We start from the raw sequence: 18,361 nt of genomic DNA on the forward strand, positions 1-18,361 counted from the left end.
TCGAGTTACCTTCAACTGCCTTAAGAACTTTGCCTTTAGGTCTTTCCCAGTCAATAAAGAAAATATCTACAGTAAGTTGTGAAATCAGCAACTGTAAGAATTGCAGAGCCTAAGGAAAAATAAAAAGGAGAAATATAACAAGTAAGGACAGCAATAGCATGAAAGATGAAGAAATAATCACTGCATTCATTAAACATAACAAATAATGTCTTGACTATACTTGAGACAGCAATGTTATTATCAACTTTCGATATTTTTTTTTAATTTAAAAGCTTGGAATAATGATAAGTCATGTGATGATGTCCAAAATTACAAACAAAATACAGCAAAGTAACAAATTCTAAAAAACTGTTTCCTCATAACATATTAACCTGTATTATGAATTCCAATAGAATTCCATATAATACCCACAACTAATACAATATTTGCATGTCCCATGAAGACAGAACAATGATCTCTAAATTCTAAATATTTGAATATGTTATTTGAATCCATCTTCTTTTTAATCAGGAACTGACAGCATTTATATTCTGCTTCAAAAGAAAGCACTTTCTTCTTTATATGATGCTATTTTATTTGGGTTTCTTTAGACCTTTATCCTTGAAAGAATGATTTTTCATAGACAATCTTCTTTAGACATTTGTTTCCCTATTACGACTCCACAAAATAAATTTCTACGGGGAAATTACTTAATTATTATAAGAACATAATTGTTTATGTCTATACACTAATAAAATGAACCGTACAAGACGTTTAAAATCAAGCTTAATTAAAATATACAGAAGCATGTTAACATGTATTTAATGGTGAGGAAAAAAATATTTACCTTTAAACTAAATGCACATGCTATGTATGTAACAAAATCTTCTTCTTGAGATGGAAGTGGTAAAAGGACAGAGACAAACTGCTGAGCCTGTAATTGAGAAGTTATATTGAAAAGACTGCACATGGCGTATGTAAAAACACAATAAGTGCTTAAAAGTGAGTAAGCTTTTGCAGAAAAAGATCAATATTTAATGTGAAATCATTTTAAATGTGTAAAATATTTTAAGTGACTATTAAGCAGACTGTAAGTACAATGAATCCTAAGGAAAAGAAACAGGTGAACACAAAATTTAAGCACACAAAACAGAATATGATATAGAACTTGCCTCAATAGTCTGACCAGAAAGAAAAAAAAAAAAAGAGAAAATTAATCTTCATGTAAAAATATATGTAATATTAATAGGTTTTCGTAGCACTCAAATCTGGAAAAACACTTACTTTGAAGAATACAAGCCAATAAATCCCTGTGCCCACTGTGATGATAAAGAAAACGTTGGCAAGGTCTCCAGCATAAAACAGTAAGAACTTGAAAACTGTCTGCAATTATAAAAACACACTGTAGAGATCTGTAAAGTTAATTAAGTAATGCATATGTACATTTATATAAAATGTTATGCAGCTCACACAGGAAAGTCTAGAGCCTTGAACAAAGCTTTTCTACTGTGGTCATATAGTTATGGTATATTCACTGCCTGAAACTTCTAAATGCTAGTCTTTGTTCAAAGACGAAATAATTTGAAAACTAAGTCCACTCAACTGATCAGAATAGCTCTGTAAATACCATTATTTTTACCAACAGCATATTCTGAATGACAATATCAGAATCAAAAAAAATGCAAAAACCTATTTCCTGAAGTGAACCTAACTCCTGGGCACAGCTCTATGCAGCTGGGCTAGAAATTATTTCAGTTTGCTTAAGAAACAGAATACTTATAATCACAGGGAATCATAGCAAGGTCTCATTAAAGGGGGGAAGAAATGTCCCCTTTGAGGTTGCCAACTGTTTATACCTGCAAGTCAATTATAGAGCTTCCTGTACGCCTCTTCCAGCCTGCAGTCTTGAGAAGGGACCATAACACTGCGAGCCCACCCAACACACCCAATGCGACCTGAAAATAATGAAAAATTATTTGCAGATATTTTTTAAAAAGCAAAAAACCAGAAGTTAATAATTCATTAAATCAACAAATTAAAGGGAATTGCAACTTACATCAGTCTGAATCCGAGCCTCTGACTGATCCATCTCATAATTGACTGAGAATGAAACCTGAATATTAAGATGCAAAAAGTAATATGTATAGAAATTCTGAAATGCTACAACCATTACAGACAGTGGTAGTTTTCACAATTTTATTTTAAATTAAACTATAGGTGACCTGAAACGTTTGTGTCATAACAACCTCCTCTTAGTGCATTGCTTTAAACAAAAACTCATTTCCTTGCATAAATTATTGCTTTCAGTGTACTGCATACTCTTTTCCTGTTATTTTCTGTGCATATAATTTTATTTGAATTGTAGCCTAATTTAGCATTATACAACCAACTTTGAACTCTAATTATTTTAAGTTAAAAAAGACTCAATATAAATTAAAAAGAGAATCCTTTTAAACACTTTGTTTAAAAGGCTTAAGTTTTAGCAAAAACTTAAGAGCAGAATTAGAAACTGCACCAAAATGTTCACTCAACTGGAAAACTGGAATTCCAACGGACCTAAAAGTATGATTACCAAATCAATTTGATTAAGATAGCACAAAGATCTCACCATCACACTCTGGATTTCAGGGTTTTGGACAAGCACATCCGTGTAAGCAATAGTGATTAGAGGAGGGTAGATAGTTCCTCTCTGCATATGGGATACCAGACGAATACTGCAGAAATACAGAGTATGATTAAACGAATGAGTGCTTCGAAAGCATTCATTGAAACTTGTACTAATAAGAAAATACTAAGAGAACAGAACAATCTGATCAATAAAACGTGAGTTTCAAACCCAATGGCATGCACTTCACATTTTAAAAGCAATTGGAGTGTACAAAGGCATGTACACAAATATATAAAAAGGAAAAGCTGGGAAGGATTGTTTATTTGTAAGAAAATACCTGAAACAATCTTTACCTGCCTACTGACATTAAGATAGCTGCAATTGAATCCAATTCCATAAAGTAACTTTTCTCAAAACATTACAGATTGACCTTTCTTATGGGTATTTTGAATTTCTGGCATTATCCTTTTCTTGAAGGGGATGGAAGGGTGTTCTTCTAAGATACATAAACTAATCCTTATCTTTTGAAATGATGTAATATGTAATTCTCGGTAAATGGAGTCAGTATATTAAATTAACCTCTTGGGGATGGCCCTGTGCAGGGCCAGGAGTTGGACTCGATCTTGTGAGTCCCTTTCAACTTGGCATTTTCTGTGATTCTGAGAAGATTATTACTTGTATGGGTCAGTACTCAGTGCTATTCAGCAATCTTTTAACTGATAAGTTGAAGGAGAGCCAAAAGAAAAGGCAGATACCAATTTCTTGGCAGTCATCTCAGAAGACATTACGTCACATAAAGAAGAAAAAAAAGTTTCTTTCAAAATATATTCCAGCTTAGATTAACCATCAGTAATGAGCCTAATATGCAGTCTCACATTTTCAGTTAAATGACTACAAGCCTATTCTGGATTGTATAACAGAATAGGCAACAGGTTGTAAAAATACTGCAAAAAAGAATATGGAGTATGAAATAACATCCTTGTATAGCCAGCAAAACACACACTGAAAAAGAATTAACAGAGTTTTCAGGTCTTTCCAGATGATACCTGCTTGCTTCTAAGAGGTGACTGAATGCCTGCTAACATGGTCTGATCCACTGTACCTATACCACAAGTCAATGTTTTCTCACTCACTCATCAGAACAACCTATGGAAATTCATGCCATTTCCACATAGCCAATGGAGAAAGAAGCATTATATATTATATATTAGACATATTAGAAACAACATAATAAAACAACTTTCTTTTGAGACAATAAAATGCAGACTGTGCAATATTGGCTTTATTTTCTATGTACTATATATGATATGAATGAATCACCTTATTGCTATTTCGCTAGCAATCCGAATTACCCTTGGTGGTTTTCCCAAGTCAGTCTCTTTTCCACTAAGTGTATCCACCAAAAAAAATCGACGAGTCAAAAGCCAGTTGTTCATATTAGTACCTTTGAAAAAACATAGTTTCACACAGATAATTCAGCACAAAAAAAGAAAAGAAATCTACTAGAAATTAAACATATAATGGTATAACACACAGAACTGTTGAGGATATAAAATTGTTTATTTTCAATTTAAACAAATACATAATGAAATGAGATTACTTTATTTGTGCATACTATCGATTGGAACACTGTATGCAACCAAAGCTTACACTTAAACTATCAGAACTTGCCCATAAAGTATTAAATTCTTTAAATGGAAACAAGTTGTGGTGTGTTGTGGTATCTTTAAAACAACTTAGTAATAGTAATGAATATAAATTATTTGTTTAAAGTTATTCAGATTACTTAAATTCAAAGAAATGTTACTGTGACAGTCTTACCTTGATTAACAAACTTTTCGTTGTATTGAAGATTCAAATTTAAAACTGGCACGGCCCAAAGATGTTGTTGTCCATTGTCGTCATTATATTCAAGGAACAGGTCATAAAAGATTGGATTAGCAAAATCCAATAAAATCTTAGAAACTGAAATTTTGCACTACAAGAAAAAAATGTTAAAATAAAAAGATCACTATGGATTTAATTATTTTATCGAGTTGCGGATTCATTTCCTACAAAACTATTGTGCAATCTGTCCCACTTCTTCACAGAAGACAAAGTCACAGAATCATCAAGGTCCCCCCTGAGCCTCCCTTTCTCCAGGCTAAACAACCCAGTTCCCTCAACTGTTCCTTACGAGACTGGTGCTCCAGACCCTTCACCAGCTTCGTTGCCCTTCTCTGGACTTGCTCCAATACCCCAATGTATTTCTTGTAGTGACGAGCCCAGAACTGGACACAGCACTTGAGGTGCGGCCTCACTAGTGCCGAGTACAGAAAGACAATCACTGCCTTGGTCCTGCTGGCCACACTGTTTCTGATATAGGCCACTGGCCTTCTTGACCACCTGGGCACATTGCTGGCTCATGTTCAGCCAGCTGTCAAACATCTTTTCTAAGAGAGAACTTTCCAGCCACTTCCCCAAGCCTGAGCACTGCATGGAGTTGTGACTCAAATGAAGGACGTGGCACTTTGGCTTGTTGAATCTCATACCATTGTCCTCTGCACACTGATTCAGCCTGTCCACATCCCTCTGCAGAGCCTCCCAACCCTCCAGCAGATCAACACCCCATATCCAACATGGTGTCATCTGCAAACTTGCTGAGGGTGCCCTCGATCCCCTCATCCAGATCATCTGAGCCCTGGGGAACCCCTGGCCACCAACTGGATTTAGTTCCATTCACCACCATTCTCTGGGCCCAGCCATCCAGCCAGTTTTTCATTCAGCAAAGAGTATACCTATCCAAGACATGAACAGCCAGTTACTCCATGAAAATGCTGTGGGAAACAGTGTCAAACACTCTACTGAAGTTCTGACAAGCAAGGCATTCCAGCTACTGCAAGCAATTACAAAGTACTAATGATTTTATACAAACTTCTTAGAAATTATTGCAATTCACTAGAATGACTAATGTGGAGAATGAAGATTTTAATGTTTTTCAACAGATTAGGAAAAAATATCCTAGCAAACTTCACAGGCATAAAATTTGAAACAGCATAAACACTAAAGTCAAGACACACAAATGCTAAAGTCATGGAGTACTGAATCTGGTTCTGGGCTCACCAGTACAAGATAGATATGGAGCTACTTGATATAGCCCCATGCGGGCATCTCTGCTTTGAGGAAAAGCTGAGACTTCTGCCAGAATAAGAAGGCTTGGGGAGATCTTATCAATGTGTACAAATATCTGAAGGGAGGGTGTACAAGACAAAGCCAGGCTCTTTTCAGCACTTCCCAGTGACAGGACCAGAGGCAATGGGCACAAACTGAAATCCAATTCAAGGGCCCAGGCAATGGGCACAAATTGAACTCAGAGGTTCCCTCTGAGCATCAGAAAACACTTTTCCACTGTGAGGATGACCAAGCACTGACACAGGTTACTCAGCGAGGCTGTGGAGTCTCACTCCTTGAAGATATTCAAAAGCCATCTGGACATGGTATTGGGCAACCTGCTCTAGGTGGCCCTGTTTGAGCAGGGGAGTGGACAAGATGACTTCCTGAGGTCCCTGACTACTTCAACCACCGTGACTGTGTGAAGAAAATTAAATATGAAAGTAGGTGCATATATGAACAACCAGGAAGTCTTTAAATACTCATATAACATGTCAACCATGTTTTCTCCAAAGCTGTAGGAAAGAAAAAAAAAGTATTGCAACCCATGAAAATAGTTACATTAAAAAATACTCAGTAAGTTATTATTTATTGGTGTATATATTCAAACCCAGTAATATTAACTGTTAGTAATACTTAACAAGTTCTACAAACTCAATATATCAAATACATAACATTTTAAAGAGCAGAAAAAAATAACCATACTTGACTAGTTCAATGATCATGAATAGAAAATGTTTTCATTCTGTCTGAAATACTGAAATATGGATTAAACAAGATTAAACAATATGGAAGAGTAAAAATATTTAACACTTGTCAATGTTATTTGGTAAACACTTTAGATTTCACAGACTAAAGCTTTGTATTACCCTACCCAAACTTTCACATTACCCAAGTAGCAGCCAGAGTTCATGTATTTTTGCACTGCAACACATAATGTGGGGAATGGTTTTGAATGTAGATGAGTTAATAAACAGTATTAATATATAGGTATGAGATGCTGTGCACACATAGGGAGTTTTATAAAAATAAATATGTTTCTTTCACCACCCCCTGCCAAAGAGACTATCACCTCCCCATTTAACATGTTAAGTGACAAAAATTAATGATATTTTATTGTTGGCAGAACCATGTCTGTGGCTGACTGAATTTAGCATATAAGCATACACTGCTCTATCCCCTCTTTCCTTCCTGCTGTTTAGTCAGGTGTGAAAACTCCAACAGTTTTTTTCCATAGTTGAGACAACTAAAGAACCTCTTTGATGAATCATCTGTTCGGCCTTCTCTCTGTATTGAGTTCACTAAAATCAGGGCACACATTAAAGAGTTAGCAGGGATAATATACAGGCATGGCATGATGGGATTTGCCTTCTTTCTGTATGAAACCTGGCCAAAGGTGGCAAAAGGAAAATTAGAAGATATGATGCAAAGTATATGAGTGTCAGAATTCAGGCATTGTGTTCTTCCACTGCTAAGTCAGCAACCTCACTAATATAAATGCCAGTTTAATTTATTTTTATCATGCTATGTAATACACAAGTTTTGTGATGTACAGTTAAATAATTTAAAGAAACCCACTTATTTCAGTCAACGACAAAAAAAATTAAAATAAGCACCACTTTCACAAGAAAGAACTTCATGTTGCAGCTTATGGCTAAACTGCAGATGTCCTTTAATATACACTGAATTACTAATGATGTATCAAGCAACTTGACTCAAAATTTAGAATAGCGTTTTATATCTTACTTACACTTTGTTGGTAAGTTGTTCCAAATGTATAAGCTGCATCCAATTTAGTTTCTGTATCAGGACAAAGCTGAACAAATCATAATTATAATTAAGTCAATTCAAAATTATCATTTTCTCACATGAAAAATATTTACAGGTACCTCAAGCAGTTTATGTATTCACAGTTCTCACAAAAGATATTTTGTTCTATTTTTTTAACAGAAGGAATATTTTGAAGAGTAAACATGATTATTTATTGCAGTAATATTGGTGTTCTTAAAACGTTGGTTTAGCTTATTCATACTTGCATAGCATTTTTAAGTTCCACTGAATCTGTGGACAGCAGCATCCAAACAGGCAAGAATAATCTTTTTGGGGACTGAATGTTCAATGCACTGTGCTGCCTCAAGCTTTATTAGTGGCTTCTGCTAAATTCAAGAATCCTGTAAGAAAAGGAGTCCACATTCATATTACACTATTTCTCTTAAGCTGGCATTATCAGAGGATTAAAGTTACAGCAAGTAACAGAATTTTTTCCCTTTTTTTACTCTAACACTTATATTTTCTGCAAAGAACAGCAGATTCAACTGAATTTAGAAAAAATGGGCCAAATTCTAACTAAATTATCATGGCATTTAGCAAAGGGCATAGCCATTTTCCCAAAATGAAAATCAAGTCTAAATTTATATAAACCACAATTCTGCTAGTGCGAAACTGAAATTCTGGGAATTGCTACAATTATGCACTGAGATCACTTTAGCACTGTGATGTCTTATCATCACACACAACCTATTACATTAAATGAAGCTTTGAATGGAAAAGATATTCCTTTCCTATTGGTTCTTGATAGCTATGAAATTCTTTGCCTTAGAAAATTAATATGCCCTAATGAACCTTAAAATTTCCCTCAGAATGTATAATTTTCTATGCATAGTAATTGTCTTAGTAACCTGTTCTCTCAGACACTAGTTCTCCTTAAAACTGGAGAGGCAGACACAAGACGGTTCACCCTGAGAGAGTAACAAAAAAAAACAGCAGTCACTATTTAAATCCTGAATGTCAGCTGCTTTTCTGTAGACACTGTGGCATTTGAAGTGACACACTCCAAGAGTGACATGAAGAGCCTAGAAAATGGGACATAGAATTCCCAATTGTTCTTGCTAGTGTTTCTATTGTTGCCTGCCAAGGGAAATACTGAGAGTGCTTAGATCACCACTAGACTGCTAAACAAATTCTACTCTGTAACATGTGCTGCAGCTGCCCATTTCTCTTGCTGATAAGCTAATTTACTATTGCACTTTCTACTTGCTGCTTACTTCCAATTTTTACAGGTTATCTATAAAGCATGGTACCGCTGAAGTAGAATGTCTGTGTGTACCACTGAAATCTGAGGGTAGCGTATCCAAGGGTACTGTCAATCTTCTAGCCAGTGTTCCCCATTTCTATGTAAAGTCTCCCAGTAAGTATTTATAACCTTCTGTTATGAAAAAGACAGGCAGATGTTGGCCAAAGTGTACCTTTTATGTTTCAAACCAAAAGAAATAAGCAAACAAAAATCCAAAGAGAAGTGAAATAAAATGGGGTAGTACATCAGGTTTCCTACCTCTTTTGACAGTGACAAAATCACTGATTTGCTTGTTACCCCCACAATGTGTGCAAGCGGGTGACAACATCCAACAGGGACATACTCATAGAATCGTTGTCATGGTTTGAGATGGCCCCCCCGAGAGTCAGGGGCTCAGAGGTGACTGGGTGCCAGGACAGTGTTCCCTGGAGAGCCAGTCACCATTCGTCTTGTTCGCTTCTGCTGAAAAATCACACATACACAGCACCAGAAGCTGTTGGCAGTGTTTCTGTTGGTCTCTGCTGTGTGTAGGTGTAGAAGGCCAGGGGGTGGCTGGGCTCCTTCTTCCCCCCTTCGGGGGGGAGGGGAGCCCTGCAGCTCCCCAACTCTGCCTAGGCCAGAGTTAAAGGCAGCATTTAGAGTGAGTGTTTGTGAGGGACGTGACTCACAGCACCTGAGATAAGAGGAGAGAGGCAGGCCTTGCAGTCAATCCCTCTTCCCCCCCCTTTCTACAGTTAAGCTGTGGAGGGGGGCCTTTTCTTTCCCTCTGCTGTAAAGTGGAGGAGAGGCTCAGCATTTGAAGCAGAGCCAAGTGGATGGGCTGATAATAAAACAGCTCGGCGCTCAGGAGAAGAATCCCAGGCAAAATTGGAGACGGGCTAGAGAGAGAGAGAGGCTCGGGAGTTGCCTGCCGAAGCTGACTGGGGGCAACCAAAAACTGACTTGGAGGAATGAAGATTCCAAACGCCTACTGTGATAAACTACACTACAGCAACAGGGAAGCGAGGTATGAGAGGACAGACTCAAAGCTATCTTCTTGGACTTTGTGAGGAGGAAAAACTTCCACAACAGCTGGAGCTTGGTGAGGGGGGAGCGTTCGGGCTCCGAACACTCCCACGAGGGAGAGACTGGTTACTTCCCAGCCTGAAAAGGCTTCTCCTGGACTAAAGTTAAAGGGAGGGACTTAAAAGGACTAATAGAAATGTAATATATATATATAGTTGCCTTTAGTTGGTATAGTATTTATTTGCATAAAATAAATGTAAATACTTCCCCCTTCCCCAATAGAAGCCTCTGGCCTGAAAGTTCTCTCTTCGGTGTTGGGATAAATTGTGGGAAGTGGTGGGGGAGCCTGGAAATTAAATTTTTAGATTTCTAATGTGGCTCAAACTGCCACAATCGTCTATAAATATATGTGAACTGAGAGCTAAAAAATACACTTTTCTCAACAAGCAAAATAGGTCTAATCAGAAACTACACACATGGGTAACTGTGCTGAAAGGAAGAAAGAGATGGTTGGTTTTAAGTGACAAGCGTTATTTTTCACATCTTTCCAATGTTCAAAATTTATATTGGTACAATGGATGAAGGCAACGTCGATGAATTTATACCTGTCATTTTGTAGAGATCATTGATCAAGAATCAGGGGCTATTTTCCCTAATGTAGCTCTATAGTTATGAACTGTCATTAGTGAAGTAACCAAACTTTTGGTTTTTGTATTAATTTGACTAAAGGCAACCAGAAAGTTATGGTATCAAGGAAAGATAACTAAAATCAGACATACCTGTAAGATGCCTCCTTCCAAACTTTGCCATTTAAGAAAGTTTCCTGCTGCATCAAACGAGGCTGCAATAAATTGCAGCTTCACATCCTGATGATGAAAAAAAGATAAAGAAACAATTAAACTGCCCTAAAGTGGACATACATGTTTTAAGAGAATGCTATGTCATCGTTTTATGCTTCCTGAAACTTTCAGCATAATCCTTCCATTTTTTCCCTTTTGATTTTGTTTTAAATCTTGGTTTTGGTAGTTATCTTTTTCAAAAAAACTCCCTACTTTACCATACTTCTACAGCTTCACTGGAAAAAGTTCCAAAGGAACTTCGACACAGGTAGACATGCCCTGAACTAATCAAAAATCTATGCAGATTTCTAATGTAGACTATGCTGGACCTTAAGAGCCTCCAGGACTTTCAGTGTTAGGAAGAATAACGAGTATTTTAGTTGTTAAAACAACTGCAGCATTGTAACATTGCTTAACTTAAAACACAGCCTTTTAGAATATGGCTGAAAAAGATTGATTTTATTTTTGAGTGAATAAGAAAACTCTCGATAAATCTGGCAGTATAACTGACAAACAGATTATCGCTAGCATACTTACCTTCTGTGATTAGCTTAACTTGAATAAACTATTCCAGTTATTCTATTTTTACAGTGAATCTGTAAAATAAATCACTTCAGTGTTTGATTTACTATTTGATTCCTTCATAAAACTGTGCCAGTTAACAATCTACTTGTAGCAGTCCATCCCTCCTAGGGATGGATATATTGCTTTGTTAACACTGAAATGATTTGGTTTTCTCACCTCTTTTGTTGTTTGTTTTTTTCCCTAACTCACTGTAGGAAGAGGAAAAACCTGGAGTAATACACTGAATCCATCTCTGATACAACTCAGCTTGTAGAGATTTGTAACAAATATTACAGTTGGTATAAATGAAGTAGGGAGAGCAATGTGTGTGTACACAACAGAAGCAACAGAAGAAAAGGGTTAAACACCACATAACAATGATGAAGAATACTATTCCCAGCAACAGAGCTGAGAAATGGGTTGTGATAAAACCGTGGCACAGATAAATTGTCAGCAAAAGACCCTGCACTTTGGTATCCCAGGCGAGTGGCAGCAAAGTTACAGCACAGCACATACATCCCGCTTCTTCCAATTATCTCACCAGGAAAACTGAAAAAAGGATTAATGTATTTCAAACAAGGAAAAAAGACAAAAACCAATTTTGCTTCAGATTTATGAAGACTGAAGTAAACAAGACTGAAGCAAAGGACAGTGGCAAAACAACTAGTAACTCCTAAGGGGTATAAAAGATTTGTCTAATTACTAGTCCATTGCTGCCAACCCAGGACCTTGGGGACACAATGAACACTTAATAGCTGACATCCTCTGTTCTGTGTCACACAATTGATCCTGGTCAGACCACTCAGGCAAGCACATTTTGGCCTTATGAGAATGTGGGTATGAGAGCATAACCAAAGCAAATGTGTGAGTGTCAGTAAAATCATCTTACTAGACATTATTTTACACAAAGATCACCTTCTTCTTCTGTAAGATCTCACAATGAGTTCTGTTACACTGACTGCCTAAAATATATCTTTAGTAGAGTCACAACTATAATAAATCTAAGCCTCTCTATGTGATTATGTCTTGTTCCTAATGTCTGCTTTCCCATGTCTACTACCCAAAACTTACCTTATCTCTTCCTTTAAAACTGAAGGTTGTAGGGAAATGATTTTTCTCAAGCACTTGAGAAGCTAATCCTGGTTGATCACCATAATATAGCCATGGAAGATTATGCCTCCTGAAAAGAATTACAATGTTTTCTCTAAAGAAACATAATATTTTTCATCAAAGAACATTCAGAATAATTTCCATAAAATGCTATTAAAGACCAAAAGTTATGGAAAAGGCAACTTACCAGTAGGCTATTGAATGAATGATGCCTAGTCTTGCTGTACCGATAAAAATATATTGAAATAAACCACAGGCATCAGTACTTGAAGAACTCAATGAGTTCATATTCATCACACACATATTTCCAAGAGCTTGGCATGCTGTTACATTTGAGTACAACTGCAGTGCAGAAACACAAGAACACACAAAAGTATTTAATTACCCCTCCTTTTGATGAGGCAATCATAAAATTAATGCTATTTTTAAGAAGCCACTCCTAAACCCTTGTTTTCACTTAAAAGGAATTTTGTTTTGTAAACACCTAGTATTTTCTCCCATGTATTCAGGTATCATATTTTTATAGGTCTGCAGATGGCAGTGTAAAATCAATACTCTCTCTTTTTCAGTTTATTTTAGTTGCATCAGCTATGATGTGATGATGTGACAGAAATGTCAAAATCTGCATTTAGAAAACAAAGTAAGAATCAAAATGTTTAATACCGCTTCAGCTATATGACAAAGATGACTCCATCAAAGAGCTCAGACTGACAACTATAGTTGCGTGTATTGTAAATATCTTCTTTTCAGTTTTAGTACTTTTTCTATCCTGCTGTTCCTAAACTATGCTGTATCTATACCTTGTTCAGTTTTGGCAAACAAACCAGGGCTAAGTGCTAGGCAGAGGTGATGCCTGGCATCTCTGTGCAGTGATCTAGTGCAAACTTGCCACCTCCTTACTCCCTTTGTTTGGATCAGATCCGTGGCTGCACATTACGTTCAGGCAGCACCTCTGAGTTGCTGAGCAGCTTGAGGACACACAGGACAAACTTATGTTAGCAATGAGAACAGTCTCAGTTGGTGAAAAAGAATAGGACAAGTAGGAGAATACATCTCAGAGCTGTGTTTACGAGATGATGATGGGAGCAGCCACAAAGATGATCTGGGGAAATACTGAACAAGAATCTGATGAGACACTGAGTGAGAGAACACCTGCCATCCTAGGAACTAGGCCTGGGAATCTGAAACATCCTTGAGAAGTGCAGGTGGGTACCTAATGTCTCTGGTACATCAGAGACCTCCTGAGATACCATCAATAAACACAAAACCAAGGAACTGTAACAGCAACTTATCATCTGGAAGCACGAAAAAGAATCTAGAGGAGGGAAAACATTTCAAAAGAGTAGCAATTAGCAACTGCTATTGACTGTTGTAGATGAAAGAGCACAAAAACAGTCTGGAAAAAACAAAAACTAGCCTGAGAGAATATAAACCACCATCTATTGGCTGCTCCAGGTGGTGCTGTCCTATGCCACATTATGTCTCTGTGATACAAAAATTACTTACTTTTTACCCAAAATGGAGAGTGACCTCTGTCCTTGCCTGTGGTCTCTCTCTTTCAATCTCTCTAACACACAGAGAATGTCCTCTACACAAACTCTTCTATGAGCTCTCCTAGGCAAGTTATCAGACCACGCTGGGGATGCCTGGCTGATTCCAGACTCTGCAATGTGGATCATCTTTGAAGTGAAACTTCACTGTCATCAATTTTGAGGCCCCACTTCTGGGTGTGGTTTAGTGAGTATGGTACTGGTACTATTTTGAATAATATATATACATAGGCATGCATATAGGTAATTGATCCTAAGCATATTTGCTGCTTTACTAGTGATCATTTTGTAGTAGATTGTAATACTGAAATATATGCTTGTTGCTACTACTGTTTGCTGCTACCACTGGAATACACATATACTTGCTTTATTAATTGTAAGTATACTCACTTTATTGGTAGCTATTTGTAGTAATCTCTAACAAGGAAATGTAGGAAATAAAGGCTCTGTGTGCTTGTGTATTACGGAATTCTGCAAATCCACTATTGTGATCTTGAGAGACCAGTAGGCCAGGTAACCCTTTGGGATGTGACAGATTGGAAGAAAAAGTAGGGCTTGAGAAGTTAAAATCTGATTTTGAGGAGTGGAATGCAGAAGGAAAAGGAGCATGTGTGATAACAGAGTTGGTAAAAAAAAGAGGCAGAGGCATATCCCCTTCACAAGTGTCTGTGATTCTCTTGCTGCACCCACTCTTCCACCCATGTTTACTGTCACCCAGAGCAACATAATGGCAAATAACACTTGCATACAGAAAGCAAAGCAAAGCAAAACTAAAAAGGATGGTTCTATGGTGATCCTTCTACATCACAAACCAAAATTAATAACCAAAAGTCAAATACGAGGTAAAGACCAGGTGCCAATCAATACTGAATATGTAAGAAGTTAATTTTATGAGTGATCCCTTCCTGGATATGCTCAGCGACAGTTCACACACTGCTGACTGAAGTGGGATTTCTTCTTTAACCCCATTCATCTTGTGAAAATTCCAGCCCTGTTGACTTGCATTAACATTGTCCTCAATATTATTTAAAAATAAGCAAGGTAACTTCCAAAAGTTAAAGTGCCATGCTTTTATAGAGGGTTCTACTTCTGTAGAAAAAAATGAAACTGCAAATGTTCATGAAACTCACCCAACAGGCAAAGGCTGAGGACTGCAGGTTTTTCAGAAACCACGCAGATGTCAGTGTTATACCCTGTAAATAAGGATTTTTTTTCACTGTCTTTGTTCACAACAATTTATCCATAATGTAACAGTCTGGAAAACTAAGTCAGCCAAAAGATGCTACTTATTTTTTTCTAAGAGCTTTCTGTCCTTTGTAAATATCTCAATCAAACAATATCAGTTCAAAACACAACCATGCTACTTGTTTTGATACTGAAGTCATGTAAATGACTTCTCTTTTTCAGTTTCCAAGAGGGCATGAATTTTTAAAACCTTACTATGTTAGAACAGTGCTTGCCTGGTCTCCATACCTATACTCTATCTTGATGCAAATCAGACAACAAACTACCACCTTTTTTTTTTCAGGATTGGAATTTAAACTATTTACTAAAAGTAAACAATGAAGAGAGCTTAAAAATGTTTTAGAATAAATATACTCACTAGCTGTGCAAAACGAACAGTTGCAACTCCCTTTGGGGGTAAACTTTCCTGAGCAAAGAAACACAATCCCCCGGTCTGAAAGAAATAAAAGAATAAAAAAATAGAAATTTACACACTTGTCAAAATAACTTTTCTCTGCTGAACTTCAATATAATAACCATTCTACTTACCAGAATGTTTGGGCTGCTGCAGTCACAAGACTTGCTTACATGGATGAATGTTTTTTCACATCTTACACACCTATGGATCACAAACATGAAGAATGCACTTAAAATGCACTTAAGTATGAGATTTGCTACTTAGTGAAAGTTGATTACATAGCATGCCCAATAACAGTGTCAGTGGCTTCCCTACTTCTGAAATTCCAAAGTTATTACCTATTTGTTTCTACTATCAGTGAAGTAGAAAACAAACCAAATAAGAATTCTATTTCTGCTTCCAATTCAAAGCCTGCTTTCTAGTCACACTAAAGCCAGACAAACAAACCAAGCTGCTGGTCATAAAAGGACTTCAGTGAGCACGAAACAGAGTTTGATATGGAGTTGACGATTTCCAAGTCACTGCCTTCAAAACTGTCATCCCGAAGATACAGACTATTCCTCAGGAATGTTCCATTTGAACAGAGCATGACCCGTTCAAATTTATCATCACAAAAGGCAAAGAACACCCACCTACTTCCTGATGCATCTGAAGCAGAGAAGGACTGCTCACTTCCATTACAATGTATGCACAATGCTTCGTTAAGCAAGATGCCATCGATGCTTCTTTCCACTTCAGTAGAAAAGAAAAGCAACTGTGATAAAATTGCACGATTCACAGTATGTCACACAGATTAGGAAAAGTGTGAAAAAATAAAGTGTCTGTGCAGATCTACAATAAATTCAGAGAGTTTATTCTTAAAAAATCAAGAGCACAACTTGCAAATAATATCCACTATGTGTGTATGTGTACACTGTGTATAGCTATGCACATGCAGTTTAAATTTAGTGAGAATGGCAACATTTCATGTGTAGTTTTTTTGTTCTTTTGCTATTAATTCTGAACCGAATTTCAAACCAAGACTTCACTGCAAAGCAAAAATTCAAAATGTCAAGCTTACAAATTACTGGGAAAAAAAATAATTAAACTTCATCTGAAATGATTCATGCAAATGTCACAAATCTCAAGTTTCAAAACTGCATCTTCCAGCAACTAAATCATTTAGCAAGAGATTTCAAGTCTAATTACGAAAAAACCCCAAACCAAATAAAATAATAAAAAAATGACAATACTAATGTTCTTCCTGCATGTTAAATTACAGAATCAGCTTTGCTCTCAACATTTTACTATAAAAGCTCAGAATGTATTTTGTAACTCTCATTAAGTTTAAGGAAGAAGACTGGTATTCATTGTTTTTCAGATTCCTAGGAAATTTAAAATTAATAATCTGGAAAACACTGATTCTTCAACATACTCTGTTAGAAATGTAACTAAAGTGGACATTTAATATACTTATTCAAAGAATTACATCCATGCCATGTCTTTGAAAATAAGGAAAACCAGGGGGTCCCAAGAGCTCTTATGTTTTACACTCCTGATGAAAACTGTACTTTGCTTTTAGGCTTTAACTATGCAAAATAAACAAAAATATAATTAACACAAACACTAATTAATGTTTTAATTTTAACATTAAAATTATTCTTCTGTCAACTGAGAGTCATCTGCAACTAAGAAGCAAAGTTATGGGGAAGCACGGCACAGAAAACCACAGATACAGGTGTGTGTCTCAGGGGAGCAGGAAATCCAGTGATACTAACACACAGCAGCTCGCTTGGCTTGCTCAGGCTGTTCTCTTCCATGTACTCTTATATATAATTCCTTTCTGCTTTATATACTTCATAACATTGTTTTTATTCCAATTTTAATGCTTCCATCCAGTGCCAATAAGCTTAATGGAAGCGATACATCAGTATTCATTTTTGGAATGTTTACATAATAATTTTTATTGCAATGCGCAATGGTACAGATTTATCTGTTGTCTTTCAGGAATGACAATTAAGATCAAGAGGAAAGCTGAATTTTTGCAACAGATATGTAAACATACGTCAAATTTCCTTTCTTATTTAACAGAAGAGCATGTCTTAGTAAACTCAAATATATAAAATAAGTACTATCATCTCATAACTTGCATAAATTTTTTACCTAATATTTCATTATTGGGGCATTTACATTTTCCTTCCAAAGTCAGGCCTTTAGGGCAAGTAATACAATTCCACCCATCCTGAGTAACTCCGCTCTGAAATAAAATGTAAAACTATTAGAATTTTCAAAAATATAGACATCACTCAATATCTGTGAAGAATTGGCCTTATCCAGACATTAGTTACAGAAAATGTGTTCAGATAAAACATTGGTAACGTTCATGAAGCTTTTAAAGACAAATAAAAGGCTAAACAATCTGGCAAAAGCAATTCCTATGCAGACACAGACTAAAAAGAAATTCAGCTCTTCTGAACCTGTTAGCGCACACTCTTTAGTGAAGATAAGAGTTAATTAAAAGTAGAAGGTTTAAAAAGAGATATAGACATCCTACACTGGAAAAAGAAAAATAAATAAACATAATAATAGACATATTTGCATATAAATATATGGAAGTAATGGATATGGAGGAGTTCTAAGTTAAGCAGCTTACATAATTGCATGGAATTTTGTTCATACTCAAACAGTTCACACCCACACTTACTTTATACTATGAAGTAACTGCACTACAGATAAAAACCAAAATGTTACTCCCTTCTCCACTATCATCATTTTATCTTTTCAAAAGCCTTGCCAGTAGATTAAAGACAAATACCACCAGTGCAGGAAAGAGAAAGAAATAGCAAATGATCAAATCACCAA

At 36.4% G+C, this 18,361-nt stretch overlaps 1 protein-coding gene across 3 annotated transcripts in view; it reads right to left on the reverse strand.

The window, feature by feature from the left end:
• TMEM67 (transmembrane protein 67) overlaps positions 1-18,361 on the reverse strand; it is a 47,257-nt gene that overhangs the window by 25,855 nt on the left and 3,041 nt on the right. For all 3 annotated transcript variants that reach the window (XM_039386837.1, XM_039386836.1, XM_027737372.2), the window contains exons 3-19: positions 17,663-17,756; positions 16,153-16,252; positions 15,652-15,721; positions 15,482-15,556; positions 15,009-15,071; positions 12,516-12,670; positions 12,290-12,398; positions 10,595-10,681; positions 7,488-7,553; positions 4,409-4,565; positions 3,908-4,031; positions 2,588-2,693; positions 2,036-2,092; positions 1,836-1,934; positions 1,264-1,362; positions 827-913; positions 10-109 (exon numbers count right to left, since the gene is read on the reverse strand). In XM_039386837.1, the coding sequence (XP_039242771.1) occupies positions 10-109; positions 827-913; positions 1,264-1,362; positions 1,836-1,934; positions 2,036-2,092; positions 2,588-2,693; positions 3,908-4,031; positions 4,409-4,565; positions 7,488-7,553; positions 10,595-10,681; positions 12,290-12,398; positions 12,516-12,670; positions 15,009-15,071; positions 15,482-15,556; positions 15,652-15,721; positions 16,153-16,252; positions 17,663-17,756 (1,648 nt within the window). The remainder of the gene's footprint in view (positions 1-9; positions 110-826; positions 914-1,263; positions 1,363-1,835; positions 1,935-2,035; positions 2,093-2,587; positions 2,694-3,907; positions 4,032-4,408; positions 4,566-7,487; positions 7,554-10,594; positions 10,682-12,289; positions 12,399-12,515; positions 12,671-15,008; positions 15,072-15,481; positions 15,557-15,651; positions 15,722-16,152; positions 16,253-17,662; positions 17,757-18,361) is intronic.

The sequence above is a fragment of the Pipra filicauda genome, unplaced genomic scaffold, assembly GCF_003945595.2.
Source record: "Pipra filicauda isolate LSUMZ 115617 unplaced genomic scaffold, ASM394559v2 scaffold509_size397805_pilon, whole genome shotgun sequence".
Taxonomy (NCBI): domain Eukaryota; kingdom Metazoa; phylum Chordata; class Aves; order Passeriformes; family Pipridae; genus Pipra; species Pipra filicauda.